General features: G+C 44.3%; 1 protein-coding gene across 2 annotated transcripts in view; it reads right to left on the bottom strand.

The window, feature by feature from the left end:
* The window catches only part of LOC138566953 (zinc finger protein 208-like), a 644,285-nt gene extending 637,603 nt beyond the window's left edge, over nucleotides 1-6,682 (bottom strand). For both annotated transcript variants that reach the window (XM_069644731.1, XM_069644732.1), the window contains exon 1: nucleotides 5,605-6,682. In XM_069644731.1, coding sequence (XP_069500832.1) covers nucleotides 5,605-5,628 — 24 coding nt within the window. In that variant the 5' untranslated portion in view covers nucleotides 5,629-6,682. The remainder of the gene's footprint in view (nucleotides 1-5,604) is intronic.
* Between the last annotated feature and the right edge of the window lie 11,240 nt (nucleotides 6,683-17,922).

Here is a 17,922-nt window from a genome sequence, read left to right as displayed (position 1 = left end):
TCAGTGTTTTCCCTTGGGGGTTACAGTCCCAGAATTACTAATATTCCAAAGTTTGCCCTGTGGCGATCCCAGAATGCCTGCAAATGTGATCTTGATGCATCCTCTGCAGACTAGGTGACAATTTTATGTGTGGAAGTTTGAATCCACAAGAGATAATGTATTATTCATTGGAGGTTGGTGCATATGTTGCCCAGAATTCAGGTGATCTTCACAGCAGTCGTATTTCATCCTAAGCCCATATCACATTCATCATGCAGCTAAACAGACTTTCAATTTCATTCCAAACATGTTAAAATATACATTCTTTCTGCAATACAAATATATGAAACACCATATCCTGATTTTCCTACAACCAAGTGTTAACAACTTATTCTGTTGCCCTCTGCATTTTCCCTTTCCTGTGTTTGTAGCATTATCGCCCTCCTAACTTCTCACCAATACTTTTTCACTGCCCTAAATTCTGGATATCCCATGAAGAGGTACATTATGTCAGCTTTCAGACCAGTCTAGGCACACGGACGAATACAACAGTGATTTGGTGCAGTACAAATGCTGTGTAGCATATCACAGAAAGTGCCTTCAGAGCTCACATTTCTTTCAGACACGTTTGATGTGTGTCCAGAACTCCCAAATGCCACAAGTAGAATTGTTCACAACACTCCATATTCTAGATTGCACCCACTAATCCATCAGAAAACTGGCCTAGATAGAACTCAAGAACATACAAGTCATATGAAACTTCTGCTGGGAATATCAAAATAAATACAATAATAACTTCTAGGGTCAACAACCTATAACCAAAGCTTTGTTTCTACATAAATCCTATGTATTAAGGGTGGCAGGAGTGAAGTAAGTACTGTGCCCCCCCTTTTACTCCCAGAGACCACACAGGGCACAACTTTATGTGTACAGGCATGAAGGGCTCCCAGACAAGACAGGCACATAAAAAGGTTAGTAACACCTTTGGGAAAACAACTCAACTATCACGGCATCATGGGAGTAATAACTACACAGAAAAAATACTGTAACTTTTAAAAAATACTAACATTCACTACACAAATTCCTTTTTCTGTAAGCTCAAAGAAAGCCAGAGTTCGTGCATTTAGAGGAATACCATTGACTGGGAATATTTAGTTTCCGGAAATCCCTTTTGGAAAAAAGGTAACATATACATCACACTTTTTTCAACATAGTGAAACTGGAAATCCTTCTTGAGATGTACAATAAAATAATAGAAAAAACAGCTAAATTATGGTGGTTTTAAAAAAACATTTATATATTTTACACACACACACCCCCCACACCTCCATGGCGAACTCCATGTTTGAGGTACATGGGTATATAAAGCAAATAACGTATCTATTATTCCAAAAAGATCAAGGCACAGGACCACTTTTCCTTGAAAAATACAAGGTTCTCATTTCCTGACAGATGTAAAGCAATTTTACCCTGATCTCAACAATACCTATTTGATCAAGGAGTATAACTGTACATCAATTTAACAGATAACCCACATAGCAAAAAGGCACACTCCACTAGATTACCTTCATCAATTGGCCCACATAAAAACGGGTGCAGTTAATGTCATGGCTACCAACAAAATAAGGAGGGGCATCAGTTAATTAGTCTAATCATCCAATTAAACTGGTGCAGGACCTCTACACAGAAAATCTGTATTATTGCCTCATGCACATCACATAAAAACGTCCTTGTTCCCAAGAGATGTACTGCATAGATAACAGTGCATATCGGCTATTACGCAAGCAAGGTTCACCTAAGCATGTCTCCAATTATAATAGAAATAAAAATGCTAGGTTCAGTACACATGTCAATTAAGACTCACCACAAGTCAAGCAAACAGCTTGCCACCACTGTCAACCAGCTTGTCAGTTTACTTGGTTTTCATTTTACTCTCTAGATGTGGTCCAACACTATGTATTCTAATGTTTATACGTGCACACTCTAAAGCTAGCAGCTCCCTTATTTTTGGTTGGAGAGTTGGGAGCTGTAATCACAGTGCAGAGTTAAGCATGTTTGTGAGATTTCAAAAGCTCTACGTAGGCCCACATTATTTCTAAGGTTATTCCATTTAGAATTGTGCTCCTCACCTCACTGTGCCTATATGGATAAATGGTGTCATCCTCTGCACATTAACTAACTGCCTCAGCATCTAGTCCTTTACCTGCATTAAAAAAGAAGGCATACACAAACAGTACCCCACGGTTAGAGAGCTGATAAAAAAGGACAGGAAATGGCAATGTGTGTTGGAGATAAAACACCAGCCATCAAATCAAACATTAGGATAAGGGAATAACAGAAAGAAAAAAAAACAATGTGGAGCCCAAATAAATGAAAAAGCAATAAATGAATAAGCTTGTGATGCAGACCACTGAAAAGGGGAGTGGAACAACTGATAAGTGGCTAGAACCAGTTACACGCTATGTAAAAAAACATGTTTAAAAATGCATGGGCAACTATATTATTTAAGATATGCGTTTAGAAAATGTTTGGATGTCTATAAGAAATTAAGTACAGGATGCAAAAAATATCACTACGTTGGACCTTGTCAGAAAAAACTAGGAATATCAAATCACTATTAAGGGTTCAAGAGATGGGTAACTGTTAGTGCTTAAATACAGATATTTTAAAAAATGTTTACAAAAGGAGAGCTTCACTTTTAAACACTTCTGTATAATTTTGCACAGAATATTACTGACGGAAGAAGCACTGAAAGATTTAATAATATATGGGACAATACACTTAATTGAAAACAAATCTAAACCAGGTTAGAGAACGGACCAGTATTCCTAATCCTATTCCAAATTATTAAAACAAGGTATTGATTTTAAAAAAAATATAGGGAGTCTAATATGGTAACATGGCCAAAATACGAGCCTTAAAAAAGGGACGTTAACTAAACTAAAAAAAAATATTAAAAAGTAAGCAAGATCTACAAACGCATTAAACCAAACAAAAAAATAAACCGATATAAGATCGGGAGAAGCATTTCCAACCAACGGTGGACACAGTTATCAGAATCCGATTGATGTTTTACAAGTTACCATGTAGATTTCGAAAATCTGCCTGGCAACAGATGTAGAGAATGCAATTACGTGCCCCTTTGTACGCAGCCTTCCACAAGGCGGCTTCCATTTTAGGATTTCAATTCCACGAGCGTTTAGCTGTAATCCCGTCTCCCAATCTAGGAGGCAGCATATACTTCGCCGCAGAAAGATCTCGATTGTTCTTACATTAGCAGTCACCAAATTCCCCGAGTATCTAAAAGCAACGATGCATGTATAGTTTTTGCCTAAAGAAATATACAAAAAAAATGCAGGCATTCAAAACATCGACAAAACGTTCACGTTCGGATGTGTGTAATCGATTCCTTGCTGCATGTAAAATGCGGTATTTCTACACATACGCTTTTGCTTTACAAAGCAATAAATGAAACAAAGCCCTCGTTATGTGCTTGACTCAACAGTGAATTCATTTCAGTTACTGCGAGGAATGGCTTTACTTTGAAAGATCTACACGAAACCTTGCTCGTCATATTTTTTACCCTCACGAGATACAGGCTTCGGTTTCTTTGTAGCACTGCGCAAAAGGGTTTCATGTAGCCCTTAATGCATGATGAGAAAGCATTGATGTTAGAGGCAGTTAAAAAAGGCTGGATAAATTCGCAAGGCAATATGAAGAGCTGATATTTCCTTAAGCGTGTGGCAAAACGGAAATTAGAAAGTGTGCATTTTAAATTAAATATGCGGTTGCATTGGCTCGTGCATAACGTTGTTATCAAAGGCTACACACAAGTGATTTTACAGGCAATCTGAACAATTCATTTTAGGGTTTCATCACATGTACGTGCCTGGGTTGCCACAATTGAAGTTCAACAGTTACACATGGTGTTCAATCAATGGTTACCATACAGGGGGTTTTGTCTACTTAACAGTGGTGAAGAACATTATGGTTGATTACAGTGGCATTTCCAATCTTGTTTAAGGTATCCAATTGTGCTATTATATTTAACCAGAAGACGATGCCTTGTTTCATCCCCTCAAAGATCATATATAAAAACCAATGTAAAGTGCTCCAAATAGATGAGCAGAAACCTACTTGGAATTACCACCATGGGAATATAGTAAAAGATAATAAGCATACTGAAAAAACGGTTCTAGCCCTTAATATGACAATTCACAAATGCATTCGGATTATAAAAGGCAATGTTTAAAAACGCATTATGCCGTTTTAAAGGTACTTGATGACTGATTATCACTACCACAGTTTTTCTTTAGAACAGAGCTCTGTTGCTCCCAACCTAGGTCTGAGCTATAAAATAAAAGGCGGTTTGCTTGAACAGACTGGTTTAAAATATTGAACTTTGACACAAATATTTAGGATTTGGGAGTATTTATATCCAAGCTATATATTGTCTTGCCAAACCCACAGTAAACAAAGTGACTGTCTGGAAAACCCCATGCTACAAATAAAACCAGTTGAAACCATTGGTGACGGTCTACTGAAATTCCCAACCTTGGAAACAGTTGAATTTAACTTAAGTGAGAAGATTTGCTTTTACGGTAATGTGCAAACATTGATTAATCCTTTTTTATAGCCAACATATACAATGATTCTTTTCTCAAAGCAGTAAACAGGAATACATGTGTAAGTCATTGTCCTAAGTGTAAATCTTCTGCAAGGAAACCTATTTACCTTGCTGCAAAACTGCAAACATTGTATTTAAAGTATTTTTGAAAATGTCTTAAAACCAAAGTGTATTTTTTAAAAGTGATATAAAGAATACATCTCAAGAAAATAAGAATAGTATCTGCATGAGTGCAAATTAACTTGCAAAGCGGCTTTACTCTGAATATAAATGTATGGCCAGAATGCTTTGCTATTTATTGTAGCAAAAAATCTTTTGATGTCTGAAAAGCAATATTTAAAAATGCTTTAATTCACTTTCAGGCAATGCGTAAATAGATTTTCTAATCTAGTGTGTACAATGTTACAGTTTTGGGTGGATATTTTTCAGGGGTCTTAAGGAAATATACAACCTGATATTCTTTCTAAGTTAACAGGTTTGACTTTGAAGCCCAAACCTTCATTTTTAATATAGCTGCAATTTAAATGTATAATTTATAGTGTTTGAAACATGCAAAAGGGCAACTGAAACATGCTAAACAATTCATAGGCTTGAACAGTTATTGTGCAAATTGTTCTGAGAAACGTGCATGTCAAAGCGTTTTGGCAGGTGCTTTATGGAAAAGCATTGAATGGTTTAGAGGTGTGATGTGCTTGTACAATTTGCAAAACAAATGCTTGAAAACAATGTGCAACGACATTTTTGATTTAAAATAATTTGCTCAATGTATTATTGAAATGTTCAAAACAAAGTCAAACATTCATTACTGTGCTGGTTTTTAGATATTTTATGACAATTTGCAAAATCCTTAGGTGATGTTACATACAAATAGCCAGATTTTACATGTTCACATGTAATCGTTTTGGATCCTGGGTCTAGAGCCGTGCTATACAATACAACCACACAAAGTTATTTAAAGGTTTTAAAGATCCAAAACTGAAACCCAGAACACCACTTACCTTATCCGAATTCTGCTGGGCCATTTTCTTTAATTATTTTATCTTCGTGTCAATTGAATAAGCAGTAAGCGGTTACACGGAAAGAATCCCAAAGAGGTCCACTATCACTGGAGCTAAGTTGCAAAGAAAAATGTGGATCTATTGGGCCAGATTTCAATGTCCTCATTACCTCCTAAGAATCTAAATCAAATGTCACGTGTCTTCAATTGTCCTACAGAGTCACCCTAACTCACAGCAAAAGGACAACTGTACCACAAACTACACTATAATCGTCTTTGTGTCTGGAATACAGCATGAGAATCGGCAGACCCCCAAAAGAAGAGTTAATGAACTATGTCTTTATCCAAAAATATAAGCTAATAGCCACGAATAGGTCAATGGTGTATCATAAAAGAGAATATGCAGAATCCCGATTAAATATGAACATTGTGTTTGTGTGCTGCCTACTCAGCGAGTCAGACCCTATAACACAAACTTCTGTATATTTGTGCTATTCTGTCCCCTCCTGAGTCATACACCTTTTATTCTGCTTAAAAAGGCTGGACGTAAACGGAATGAAGAGTTTTCTATCTGTAAGAGATACAATTATGTTTAGGGAGTTCTGGAAACAGTGTTCCCGGACCAGTCTAATGCCTAGGAATGACACCATCTGTTGTTATAACTAGGAAAGTCAGCCCTGAATGACACTCAAAATATCAGGCACCTTGTAGCTTGGTCAGCCTGCCATGACATTCCTAGAGAGGTCACGCCCCCGTGTCCCGTCTAAGGAGACCTGCACCAGGTTGCCTTGGCGAAGCAAGTCAGGTCTCTGTAAACTGCATAGGGCAAGAGACCCCACTCCTCTCCTGTGCCGCGGGTTCTCCCTGTGCGGGGCCTGCTTGGAAAGCTGGGTGACTATGTTGTGATGAACCCTCGGGCATGCAGATGTGAGGCCTCACAAGATCTTGTATCCGCCACTCCCGGGATCTCCTTCCGTTGATGTCTCTGCGGCGGCGCCGCACTAATCCGGGATCAACCCCATCATCAACACTGGGTAAGTAATGCAGCTCGGCTCCCCCGCCATAATCTACGCCGTGGACTTGCGTATAGCAGGTGACACTATTCCCTGAAAGCTGCGCAGTGGACCTACAGTATTTTTTTCAAGCAGGCATGATTTTTCCATCGCGCACGCGCCTAGTATGGGACCCCACACAACTGAAGGGGTGGAATCGTACGTGAGAGATAGAAAAAGGACCCATATAACGGGACCTACATTTCTCTCTAGTCTATGCCATACAACGAGAAACGCTCTACGAAGAAACGTTTAGAGACGACCTTGTAGAGAAAAGTAAAAGGGCACACACATTGATATGCTCTGTCACTTAAACGCATATAGACAGATTAAACACAAAACACTGAATTCATATACTCACGCCCAGCAACATCACATCCTTTACTAACTGTAAAAGCATGACAATGTTTTAAAAAAAATATGATTGAAGCGACACGAAATCGATAAGATTAGCAAGATGTACTGATAGGAAAGAGAGTGAAGGGTGAGCGACAGATATGGCACACTGACTTGATCATACTTTCAGCTGCCAACAAAAGATGTCTGCTGTATACACACGAAGCCAAAGGTAGACTTTTAGCTATTCTGATGCTTAGCCATGGCATGTTTGATGACCAACTGAAAGTTTAAAAAGTTGTATTGACATTTTTGATTAGACAAAGCAAGGAACATTACATCCCTTAGCAAGTCCCTCGCAGAGGGAGACAGAATAAGAGGAGTTCTTGATGTACACATGGGACTTGGTACATAAGTAAAAGGCATACACTTGGTATATGTTGCGTCCTGGACCCAGGGCACAGGGTCCATGCACACCTTAGCTGGGGACCATTGTAGTAAACAAAGGAGTGATGGTTTGCTGGATTTAGTAACTGTGTTACTGCAGTAACATTAGCAGTTCAACAATTATGAATGGTGCTGTATAGGTCCAGGAACTGCAGGCCATGAATAGTGCAGGGTGGTGAAATAAAAGGTAAAGTCTTAATTAGTCTCTTGGTTTCTCCCATAAGAGGAGTGCTGGGACCACGATCTGCTCCGTGTCGTTCGTGCCGTCGTCTCTGTTCTGGCATGCTTTTGCAGCTTTTGCTGGTTGCCGCTCGAAGTCGCGTGAGACTTGGCGGCAGTGCGTCTCGCGAGATCCCAACAATCATCCTGCCGACACACAAGCATGCAGCAATCACCCTCCAGGACCGAGAGCACATGGTCAGATCATGGCCTGGGGCACCCAGGCCGTCACGACATACAGCACCGGAGTTGCCCAGCTGGGGCACCGGCAACCAGGTGCAGAGTTGCCCGGCAGTGGCTCTGCTGACATGGGGGCCTCAGGGACAGCATTGCCCAGCAGGGACACGGTCCTGCTGAAAGGGCCCTACAGGGCAGGCCTTCTGCTTGCTAGGCAGCACCAGCATCGCGCTGCAGGAAGAACGACACAGCAGGCAGGAGTTAGTTTGTATCGACTTACGATCTGGAAACAGCTCACACCTTTTATTGTGTGAGTCACGTGGTCACAGCATGTGACATTAGCACAAGCCCTGAGAGGGACTCATCATCCTAAAAGGTGTGACACACCACAGTATACATGGAGAGCCACAATTTCTGAAACTCATTGTTGTAGAATGAAACATCTCACATGCAGGTCGGAGCAGACAGTGCTTTATTTGCTCCTTACAGCATCAAAATATATACAAGCAGAGGGGGTGTGGCCAGCAGCCAGGGAATGAGCATGTAGATCTTTGCGGCTCCTGCTCCACTGGTGAATATCCTAGGATAAATCTGGCTCAGAAACATGCCTGAATGCCGGGAAAGTGCTGCGGAATGCCTATGGCTGCCTTATAGCACAGTGAAGGGACGAAGCGCAGCGGAATCGGGGTGAACGACTCGGACCTCCCTCATCGAGATGGCGACTCGCAAGACCAAGATGGCCGATGCGTTCCACTGATGGACCGCCGGAGAGTCGAGGCGGCGGTCCCCGACGGACCTGGAATGCTTGCAGGGTGGCGACTGGGCCCCATCATAGAAAAGGACGAGCCTCTGGGCTATAAGAGGAGGCAGGTGCTTGGCGCCCCAGGTACACAGAAGCCCTGTTGTGAGAGACAGAGACACGACAACAGCCCGGCCACAGCTGGAGGGAAGCCCACAAGGCGACCAGCGGTAAGGGACGAGTGCTCCTCAAGATACGGTGGCAGCGTGGCACGGCTGTCCCTCAAGTGAGAAAACTGACTCAAAACAACGGGGGAGAAGTTGACGGTGTAACGCAAAGGTGAGAGAAGGCGGTCACCCACTGGACCTGGGAGTGATTTAGACTGCATGTGGATTTCCTTTATAAACTGCATCCTGTTGGTAGTGGCTGAGGAGTACAGGGGGAGCAGTGGAGATCCGTAAGGTGACAGGCCTTGACGTGGCGGCTCTCCCTCAAGACCTGAGTGAGTTGGAGGTGCTCAGGCACGGAGGGACTGGCGGTGCTGCGCGGAATTGGCAGGGAACATGACCACCCGGCAACCATGTGGAAGGCAAGAGATAGGATCGATTGATCTGGGACATCCTCAACAAATGGGGGGAAAGAGAGACCTGCGACTACGCCACTCAGCGGCGCACCAGTTGGGAGCGGCAAAGGAGTGACTGTATACTTTGAATAGCAGGACGTGCAGAATGCTGCCTAGCAGCAGAAACCTAAGGGAAGAGAGTGCAAAATCGACAGCATTGGACACAGCACTGCAAACCAGAGGGCAAAACAACCCTGGGACATAACCAGGACGGTGAAAGGGCAACAAAAGATGGAGAAATATACAGACTCCAGAAGCAAAATACAAAAGAAGGGAGGACCGGATCAAGGGGTGAGAGGCACAGAAGAGGGATACACAGTGGTGTCACTTTGGTCATTTTGATGGAAGAAATACAAGCCACGAGGTCGTCTCTGGAGGGAAGCATCAAGGAGGTGGGGGTGGATCTTTCACTGGTCAGGGCGGACCTGCAGAAGGTGTGTGAGAGGGTCACTGAGGTGGAGCAGAGGGTTAGCTCACTGGAGGACGACCTTCACCGTTTCAAGAATCAAGTGGCAGGCCTCGTGGGCGCAACCAGGAACTTGGAGTCCCGGGCAGAAGACACAGAAGGACGGTCAAGATGATGCAACATCCGTCTGGTTGGGGTTCCGGAGAGAGAGGAGGGTCCCAGTGTGGAACTGTTTGTTGAGAACCTCATCCTGAAGGTGCTGGCCGTGAAAGGCCTGTCCAAGTTTTTATGGTTGACCGGGCTCATAGGGTGCCTGGAAGGGCTCCTCCGCAGTGGGGGCCCACCAAGAGTGATAGTGGCGAAAATCATTTTAGAGACAGGGACACTAGCCCGCAAGGTGGGATTTTACAAAGTAAGGAATACGAAGCTACGAATATTCCCGGATTTTACTCTGGAGGTGCAACAGCAGAGGAGGACATGTGACGCAGTAAGGCGACGTCTCAGAGAGCTTAACCTGAAGTTTATGATGTTTTTTCCGGCCAAGCTGAAAGTTATAACTGGAGGGAAGGCATAGTTCTTTACGTCCCCACAGGAGGTGTGGGATAGGCTGGAGACAGTACCCCGTGGATCAGATCTGCAACATGGGAAGGGGGAGGGGGCAGCATAACCAGGGGACTGAATGTGGACCTGGAGGTAAAGGTCAGGAATGTGAGATATAAGAATCACTTGAGAAACTAGTATAAGTAACGGAGGAGAAGGGAGTGTGGAATAGAGAAGAGGCCGGTTGGGGCGGGGTTTACGGGTAGTCCCCCTAGCTTGGACCCGGGTCTCCCCACCCATGAGGAGGGGGGGTGTGGGGTGGTCTGACCCAGGGAACAGAAATAAGAGGGAAGAGGGAACCATACTTCGCTGGGGGGGGTGGAAGTAGCGGAGGAGATGAGGTAGATGGGAGGGGATTAGGGGGGACGGGGGAGTGGGAGGGGAGGGAGGTCAGGGCTTTGGTAGTTGGAAGGGAGTTGGAGGGGGAAACCAAGGTGGGGATGGTTACGGTTTGGGGTACAGTTAAAGGGCAGGGAGGGAACAGAGGAACTGAGGAGAGACCGAATATTGGAAGGTACGAGAGGGAGGAATGTCAGCATATAAAAGGACGGTGCAATTGCCAGAAGGAGGATGGGTGTGGATAAGAGGAGGACCCAGAGGAGAGGGGACCCAGGAGGGAGGAGGACAGGATATAAAATGTAACCAATAACAATGGTGGGGACTAGAAGTTTGAAAATTGGGACATGGAGTGTTCAGGGATTGGGAACGAGACAAAAGAAACAGAGAGTGGGAGAGTTTCTAACTAGGGAGGGGATATAGGTGGCCCTAATACAGGAGACACACCTGCGTAAGGCGGATCTAGTGGCACTGGGGAGGAAATGGGGCGGACAGGTGGTGGGCACGGCTTACTCAACCCAGGCAAGGGGGGTATTGATCTGGGTGGCGGCAGGGGTGCCACTAAAGGTGGAAAAGGTACTGAAGGACGAGGTGAGAAGGACGGTGCTCATGGTAGGGAAATGGCAGGAGCGTTCAATATGCTTAGTGAACTCATATGCACCGAATATTGATGATAAGGAATACTTCCCCTCTGTGCTTCATATGGCTGGAGCATTTAGAGATGAAATGATCGTATGGAGAGACTTCAACTGTCACCTGGATACACACCTGGATGGAACGGGGGGCACAGGGCCCAGTAAAAAACACTCTACAGGGTAATGGAGGAGTTCGAACTGGTGGAAATTTGGAGATAAAAGCATGTTGAAGAGAGAGGGTTCTCAAACTACTCGGGAGCACATGGGTTGTACTCGCGATTGGATTACTTACTGACAGGGAGGGAACATTGTCAGCAATTTGAAGAACCAGAATATTTGGGACGTACTCTCTCGGATCATTCCCCCCTGGTGGTTAAATTGATGGGGAAGGGTAGGGGACCCCCACGACGGGTGTGGCGCATGCAGATGGAAGCGCTAGAAGATAGGGCCTTCAAAAATGAGATACGCAAGGGGATTGAAAGTTACTTCGAGTTGAACGTGGGATCAGTGACATCAGTGAGGTGCTTTGGGAGGCCTTCAAGGCAAATATAAGAGGGGTTTGTCTTTCATTGACGGTGGGGATGAGAAAGAGATTGCAGGAAACGTTACAACAGACAGAGGTGCAGGTGGCAGAATTGGACAGGGAGGCTGCAAGGGGAGCTCTGGTGGGGGACAGATTGGATCAGAGCCTGGCGCTTTACCATAAAACCCTGGCAGATCTGACACACTTTGACAACAATAGGCGGGGCGTTCGGCTTCATGAAGAGGGAGACAAGGCAGTGAAACTGCTGGCCTGGCTGATAAATAGGGAGAAACCAAGATGTGTTATAACGCAGAATTTTATGGGGATGTACACAAGTGAAGGGGGATACGTAGAAGAGAAAGTGGACGATTTGTTGGACATGATTTGGTTACCAAAACTAGGGGCGGATCTGAGGGAAGAATTGGAGACTCCGATAGAGGAGGGGGATATCCGATGGGCAGTACTTTCCATGAGGAAGGGCACAGTGCCCGGTAGTGATGGGTTTCCTATAGAATTTTATTCTGAATATATAGATCTCCTAGCCCCCTGGCTCAAGAAGGTGTACGACCAGGCTTTCGAGAAAGGGGACCTCCCAGAGTCCATGAGGGAAGCCATCATAATAGTACTTTTGAAGGAGGGGAAGGATCCACTGGACTGCATGTCGTACCATCCCATTTCTTTATTGAATGTTAATGAGAAGATCCTGGGAAAAATCTTGGCAGCCAGGATGACGAGAGTGGCTCCAGGGCTGGTTCACCCAGACCAGTGTGGGTTCATTGGTGGAAGGAATACGACACGTAATATCAGTCATATCCACCATGTGATGGACCTTATTAAATCTCAGAAGGAGGACATGGCGATTGCCTCCTTTGATGCCATGAAGACGTTTGACTCGCTGGAATGGAAGTGGCTATTCCGGGTGCTGAAAGAGTTGGGGTTTGGGGAAAATATCTGCAAATGGCTGGGCCTGCTCTACAACAAACCGGTAGCATTGGTAAGGACCAATGTCTGGGTCTCGGGGAAATGGGAACTAAGTAGAGGGACAATGCAGGGGTGTGCGGCATCCCCAGTACTATTCGCTCTGGCCCTGGAGCCGCTAGTGGGATTTTTACGACAGGAGATGATAGAAGCCAGGATCGAAGCGGGAGTTGTGAATCATATAGTGTCACTGTATGCTGACGACCTACTGTTGTATGTAAATAACCCACGGGAGAATCTCCCAATGCTGCTGGAGGGGCTAAGGAATTTCTGGCAAATGTCGGGCTTCCGAATCAACGAGGACAAAGCGTTGTTGTTCCTCTTAGGGGGCTACGGGAATGTCAGGCGGGGTACTTACCAGCAGTGAGGATAAAATAGGAGACTGAGTCATTCAAATATTTGGGGATACAGATATTCCACGAGATGGAAGAAACCTTCGTACATAATACAGGGACTACACTATTGAGAATAGGAGAATCGGTGCAATTCTGGAAAGGCTTAAAAAATGTTGGATAGTAAGGTGGGGGAGCTACTATGGAACACGAGGAGGAGGAGGGTGTCCCTAGCGGTATTACAGAGAGCAAGGGTGGAAGGCGGACTGAGCCTTCCAGATTATGAGAAATATTTCATAGCAGCGCAGTCGCAAAGGGTCTTGAAGTAGGGACTTCCAGGGGAGGGAAGTCCTGGAAGGGTTGGTGAGGGGGTTGCCACCACACCGAAGAGGGGTTGAATTTTTATGGGACCCAAGGGGGAATAAGGGAACCACAATCGTATTTGAGGCAGTCAGAGAGACATGGAGGAAATACGCTCGGAAGAAGGGAGATGGGGGCTGTACGTAGGGAATCTACCCTGGTGGGTGGACCCGAAGTTGTGGCAGGTAGTAGGGAGGGCAGGGATACAGAGACTCCAGGAGAAGGGGCGTGGGTGGTGGGGGACCAAAGGGACAATTTGTGGCATATGGAGCAGTAGTAAGGAGACTAGTGGAAATATGGGATGGAATTCCCATAAAAAGGGACGCTTTAATTTGACTAATGTTGCTCTTCATGAACTTTTCTATCTCACGTGAGACCAATTGTTTGCCATCTGTGACTATTTCCTTGGGTAGATCTTCTCTTTGAAAAACGCATGTGAGGACATCGATAACTGTAGCCATGGTAATGTCTGGTACAAATTCAGTTTCCACCCATTTGAAAAGGGAGTCAATAATAACCACCCCATACCGGTGTTCCAATGACATTGCTTCCAGGGGGCCAATAGAGCCCAGCCCCAGTTTGTGCCACACTCCCTCTGGTATTTCCATAGGTATCAATAGTGCCTGTCCTCTTGTCACTGTGCAAGCACTCATGGTATCTCTCCATCATGACTCATATGTCCTTATTTTTTATTTTTTTATTTAATTGTGTTTAGCAAATTTTCTTTGATTTTACAAAAGTGATGAGAGAGAGAGCGAATCTTCGCTTCTGAGTGGTTATCGTTCTGTGGATAAGTCAGTTTATCCATCAGGTGTTAAAGGTAGTTGATCATCTGCCGAGCTCTCTGGTGGCGTTTCTGCTTTGAGACATTCTGCCAGGGCCGCTTCAAGAATCTTGATTGCCGCGATCGTCCAACTGGTTTTGTTCCCACTTATGAGCCGGTTCCACCAGGTTTTTTCTTCTCGCAGGTCGAACAGCTTCAGAAGCGGAATTAAGTAAACTGTCCTCAAGGCGAAGGTTTTCGGTCATTTTGTCAGAAGGTGGTGTACTGTTTCGATTTGTGTGGGGTTTTTGCACAATCTACAGATGCTGGAATTGGATAGACCTCTTACTGCTCTTATTTCATTTGTTGGCAGGAGGTTTAATCTTGCCCTTATGAAGATTTGCCTTAGGCTTTCGTCTGGGAATCTTCTAATAACTGAAGCGGTATCATTTAGTTTTTTGCTTTGCTGCGGGAGGTGGGCAAGAAGTTTGTTGGATTCTGATTTGTCTTGCGTGAGTATCCAATCGCGTGCGTCCATCTTCTTCCTGACTTTAGTTGGATTTAAGAATAGGTCTTCTTTGGTACAGCCAATTTCTTCCAGGGTGTTTTCTTTTTCTGCTTCCCAGGCTGATAGTGATTTGCATTGACCCTTTTGAATTTCTTGTTCAATCAGTTTGTATTGTGGAGGAGCTTCCGGGATGATTACTTTTCTGTATAGTGCCATTTCGTTCGCGTCTACTGTTGCTTTCAGTGAGGATAGTCCTAGTTCTCTTCTGATTCCCGCAATGGCTGTTGATTTGGGAAGGCACATCATTTCTCTCCAAAAGTGACCCTCCACCTTGTCCCAGATGCCCGATGGAATTGTGAGGAAAGCTTCTCCTCCATATGTCAAGGAAGGGACCACTTTGGCTTTGAAGAACTTAATTGCCGGGGGCAATGAGAAGCGACCAAATTTCCTGTCTATGGCTCGTGCCTGAGCAGCAAGTTTCCTGGTTTTTTCCCACAGATTGTTCTGCATTTTTGCCTCGTTCCCCATACTGTCGATCATCACTCCTAGGTATCTCAAGTCCTTTACTACTTCGATTTTGATGTTCTCGACGTTCCAGTGATTTTCTTCCGAATTGCTGTTTTTTCAAGAATCAAGATTTATGTTTTTCTATGTTTATTTCAAGATTGTTCTTTGAAATATAACTGGCTAGGTTGTTTAGTTGACGTTGCAGCCCGATAGGGGTTTGATCGAGGAGGATGATGTCGTCTGCGTAGAGGAGCCTTGGGTCTGGGGTTTCCCCCAGTTTCGGTGCGAAGGTTCTGAGCTCTTTGCCGGAGTCTTTGTAATCGCCGAGGAATGCTGTAAAAAGTGCTGGTGCTAACGGGCATCCTTGCTTCGCGTCTCTGTTGATTATGATTTCTTCTGATAGTGCTCCGATTTGATTTAGCTTCACTCTCGTTGATGTTTCCCGGTGAAGCGCTTTTATGGGTTCCAAGAGTTGGTTTGAGCATTTCCAATCTTCCAGTTTGGACCATAGTAGGGCACGATCAATCTTGTCGAAAGCCTGTGTTAGGTCGACAAAGGCTATGAAGACCTTGGATTGTTGTGCACGGGTTTTGTTCTTTATGATGTTCAAAAGCATAATGTTTAATGATGTTCCGATGTTCTTCGTGAAGCCCGCTTGGAATGGGTCCCAACTCGGTGAGTTTTTTGCCCATCTTTGAAATCCCTTTAATAACAGTGAGCCATAGATTTTCCCGATTGTATCCAGCAATGCTATCGGACGATAGTTGCTGGGGTCGGATCTGTCTCCCTTTTTAAAGATTGGCATACCGTCGCCGTTGTCCAAGATCGCGGTATGGTCTTTGTGCTTGTTGTTGCTTCAAAGACGAGACTGATGAACTCGCCTCATTCTTTGGGATTGGTTTTCAAGTCGATATTTGTTATTCCGTCTGGGCCTGGCGCTCGGCTTGACTTTAATTTGCGAATTGCTCCTTCTATGTCTTCAGCGTTAGAGAGATCTTCCCGGGCCGAGGAACTGATGGAAATGTTCGGTGCACGAGATCCTTGCAGCGATTGGAATAGGGCAGAAAAATGGCTCTTCCATCTTTCCTCGCCCACCGTGTTGGATTGCGTGTGGTCTTGTTTCCTGTCCACCGTTTTTATGAGCGACCAAAATTCCCTGGAATTTCTTCCCGTGACCTTTTTGAGCATCTTCTCCGAGTCGTGTTGATAGAGTTTCAGGCGGTGAGATTTCAGCCAGGATCTATAGTTTTTTACTTCTTCTTTCAGTCTTTTTTTGATGGAGACTGATCTGGATTTTGATGACTGACGCTTTAATTTTCTTATTGCACGGCGCTTGTCTACAAGTAATTTATCATACTGGTGGAAGCCTTGATGTCCGTCTTTTTTTCTTGTGCTTTGGGGGTTTCGCCTGATACTGGATCAGGAGGAGTTGATAGTTGATTGCAGCCCTGCTCCTGTCAGGTCTTTTTTCAAGTTTCTTTTTGTAGCTGGATGTCAAATCGGTTATCCTTTCTGCTGTGAGTCTTAGGCGGTTCCCTTGATTTGACACTTCCACTTTTTCCTTCATTGTGGACTTTTCAAGAAGTTGTGTGGACCATGTTATTTGTAGAATGTTGTGGTCACTTGCCTCTGTTCATAGAACCTTGAACGAGGTTATGAGGTTTAACATTTCTTTGGTACAGATTTATAGCCTGTCTGCAGTGTGGAGCAACTCGTAGGGTTGGGTTCTCAGAGTACATTGAGGTTAATGGTATGAATATTCTAGTAAGGTGATGAGAATTTATTATTGTGGTATGTGGGTTGCTTGGAACAACTTTTTCATTTTATCTGGAAAACTTGTGAAATTGATTTGTGTGGGAGGTGAGTTTGTGGTGGGACATGTATTGCAGCAGTATGGTTCTATGTACTTTGATTATGATGTACTGGATAACGTATGGGGTTCTGTGGTGATAGTCATATTTGCATGAAGACATGGGTAATATGGGGGTGTGCTTCAGTGGTGGGGGATGGGGGGTTTCGGATCAAAGTTACGTATGCTTTAGGGATTTTAAATGTGAGTTTGTTATGTTTGGGGGGTGGGCCGGGACATTGGGGCTTTGAAATGTATTTCTTGTATTGTTACGTTGCGTTGTGGTTTGCTTTCTGCATCTGTTTCAGCGGGGGTGGGTTGGGTTTATATTGTGTGGGTGTACATATTTTACCAGGTCTTTCTGATTTAATAGTTGGTCAGTTGAATTTGTGCTGGGATTGGTTTGGCGGAAAGAAGATGGGTGATGATCTACGACTTGTGACATGGAATGTAAATGGGTTGAATAATGTGAAGAAGAGAATGAAAGTGTTGCATTATTTGGATGAGTTAAAGGCGGATATTTGTTTCTTACAGGAGACACATTTAATGAAAGATGAGATTGAAAGGCTGTGGAAAGGCTGGGTGGGGAAGGTTTATGGTGCTTCATTCAATTCGAGATCAAGAGGAGTTGTGGTACTGATTAGGAGGAACACTCATATAAAGGTTTTGAAAGAGATGTCGGATAGGGATGGGCGGATGGTGATTCTGTTAATAGATGTACAGGGCCAACTGGTATCTCTATGTAATATTTACGCGCCGTCAGTGGATGATGGAACTTTTTTTAGAAAAGTGGCGCAGGCCTTACAAGACATGGGTTCGCGGGACATTATCTTGGGTGGTGACTTTAATGTTGTATTTAACTCCAGTATGGACAGGAGTTGGAATTCGGCTAAGTGGGGTGCTGACAGGCAGCACTTGGCTTTGGATGAT

The sequence above is a fragment of the Ambystoma mexicanum genome, chromosome 2p, assembly GCF_040938575.1.
Source record: "Ambystoma mexicanum isolate Mex_15411 chromosome 2p, UKY_AmexF1_1, whole genome shotgun sequence".
Lineage (NCBI taxonomy): Eukaryota > Metazoa > Chordata > Amphibia > Caudata > Ambystomatidae > Ambystoma > Ambystoma mexicanum.
Note: the sequence above shows the minus strand (reverse complement) of the source record. Positions and strands in the feature narration are given on the sequence as shown.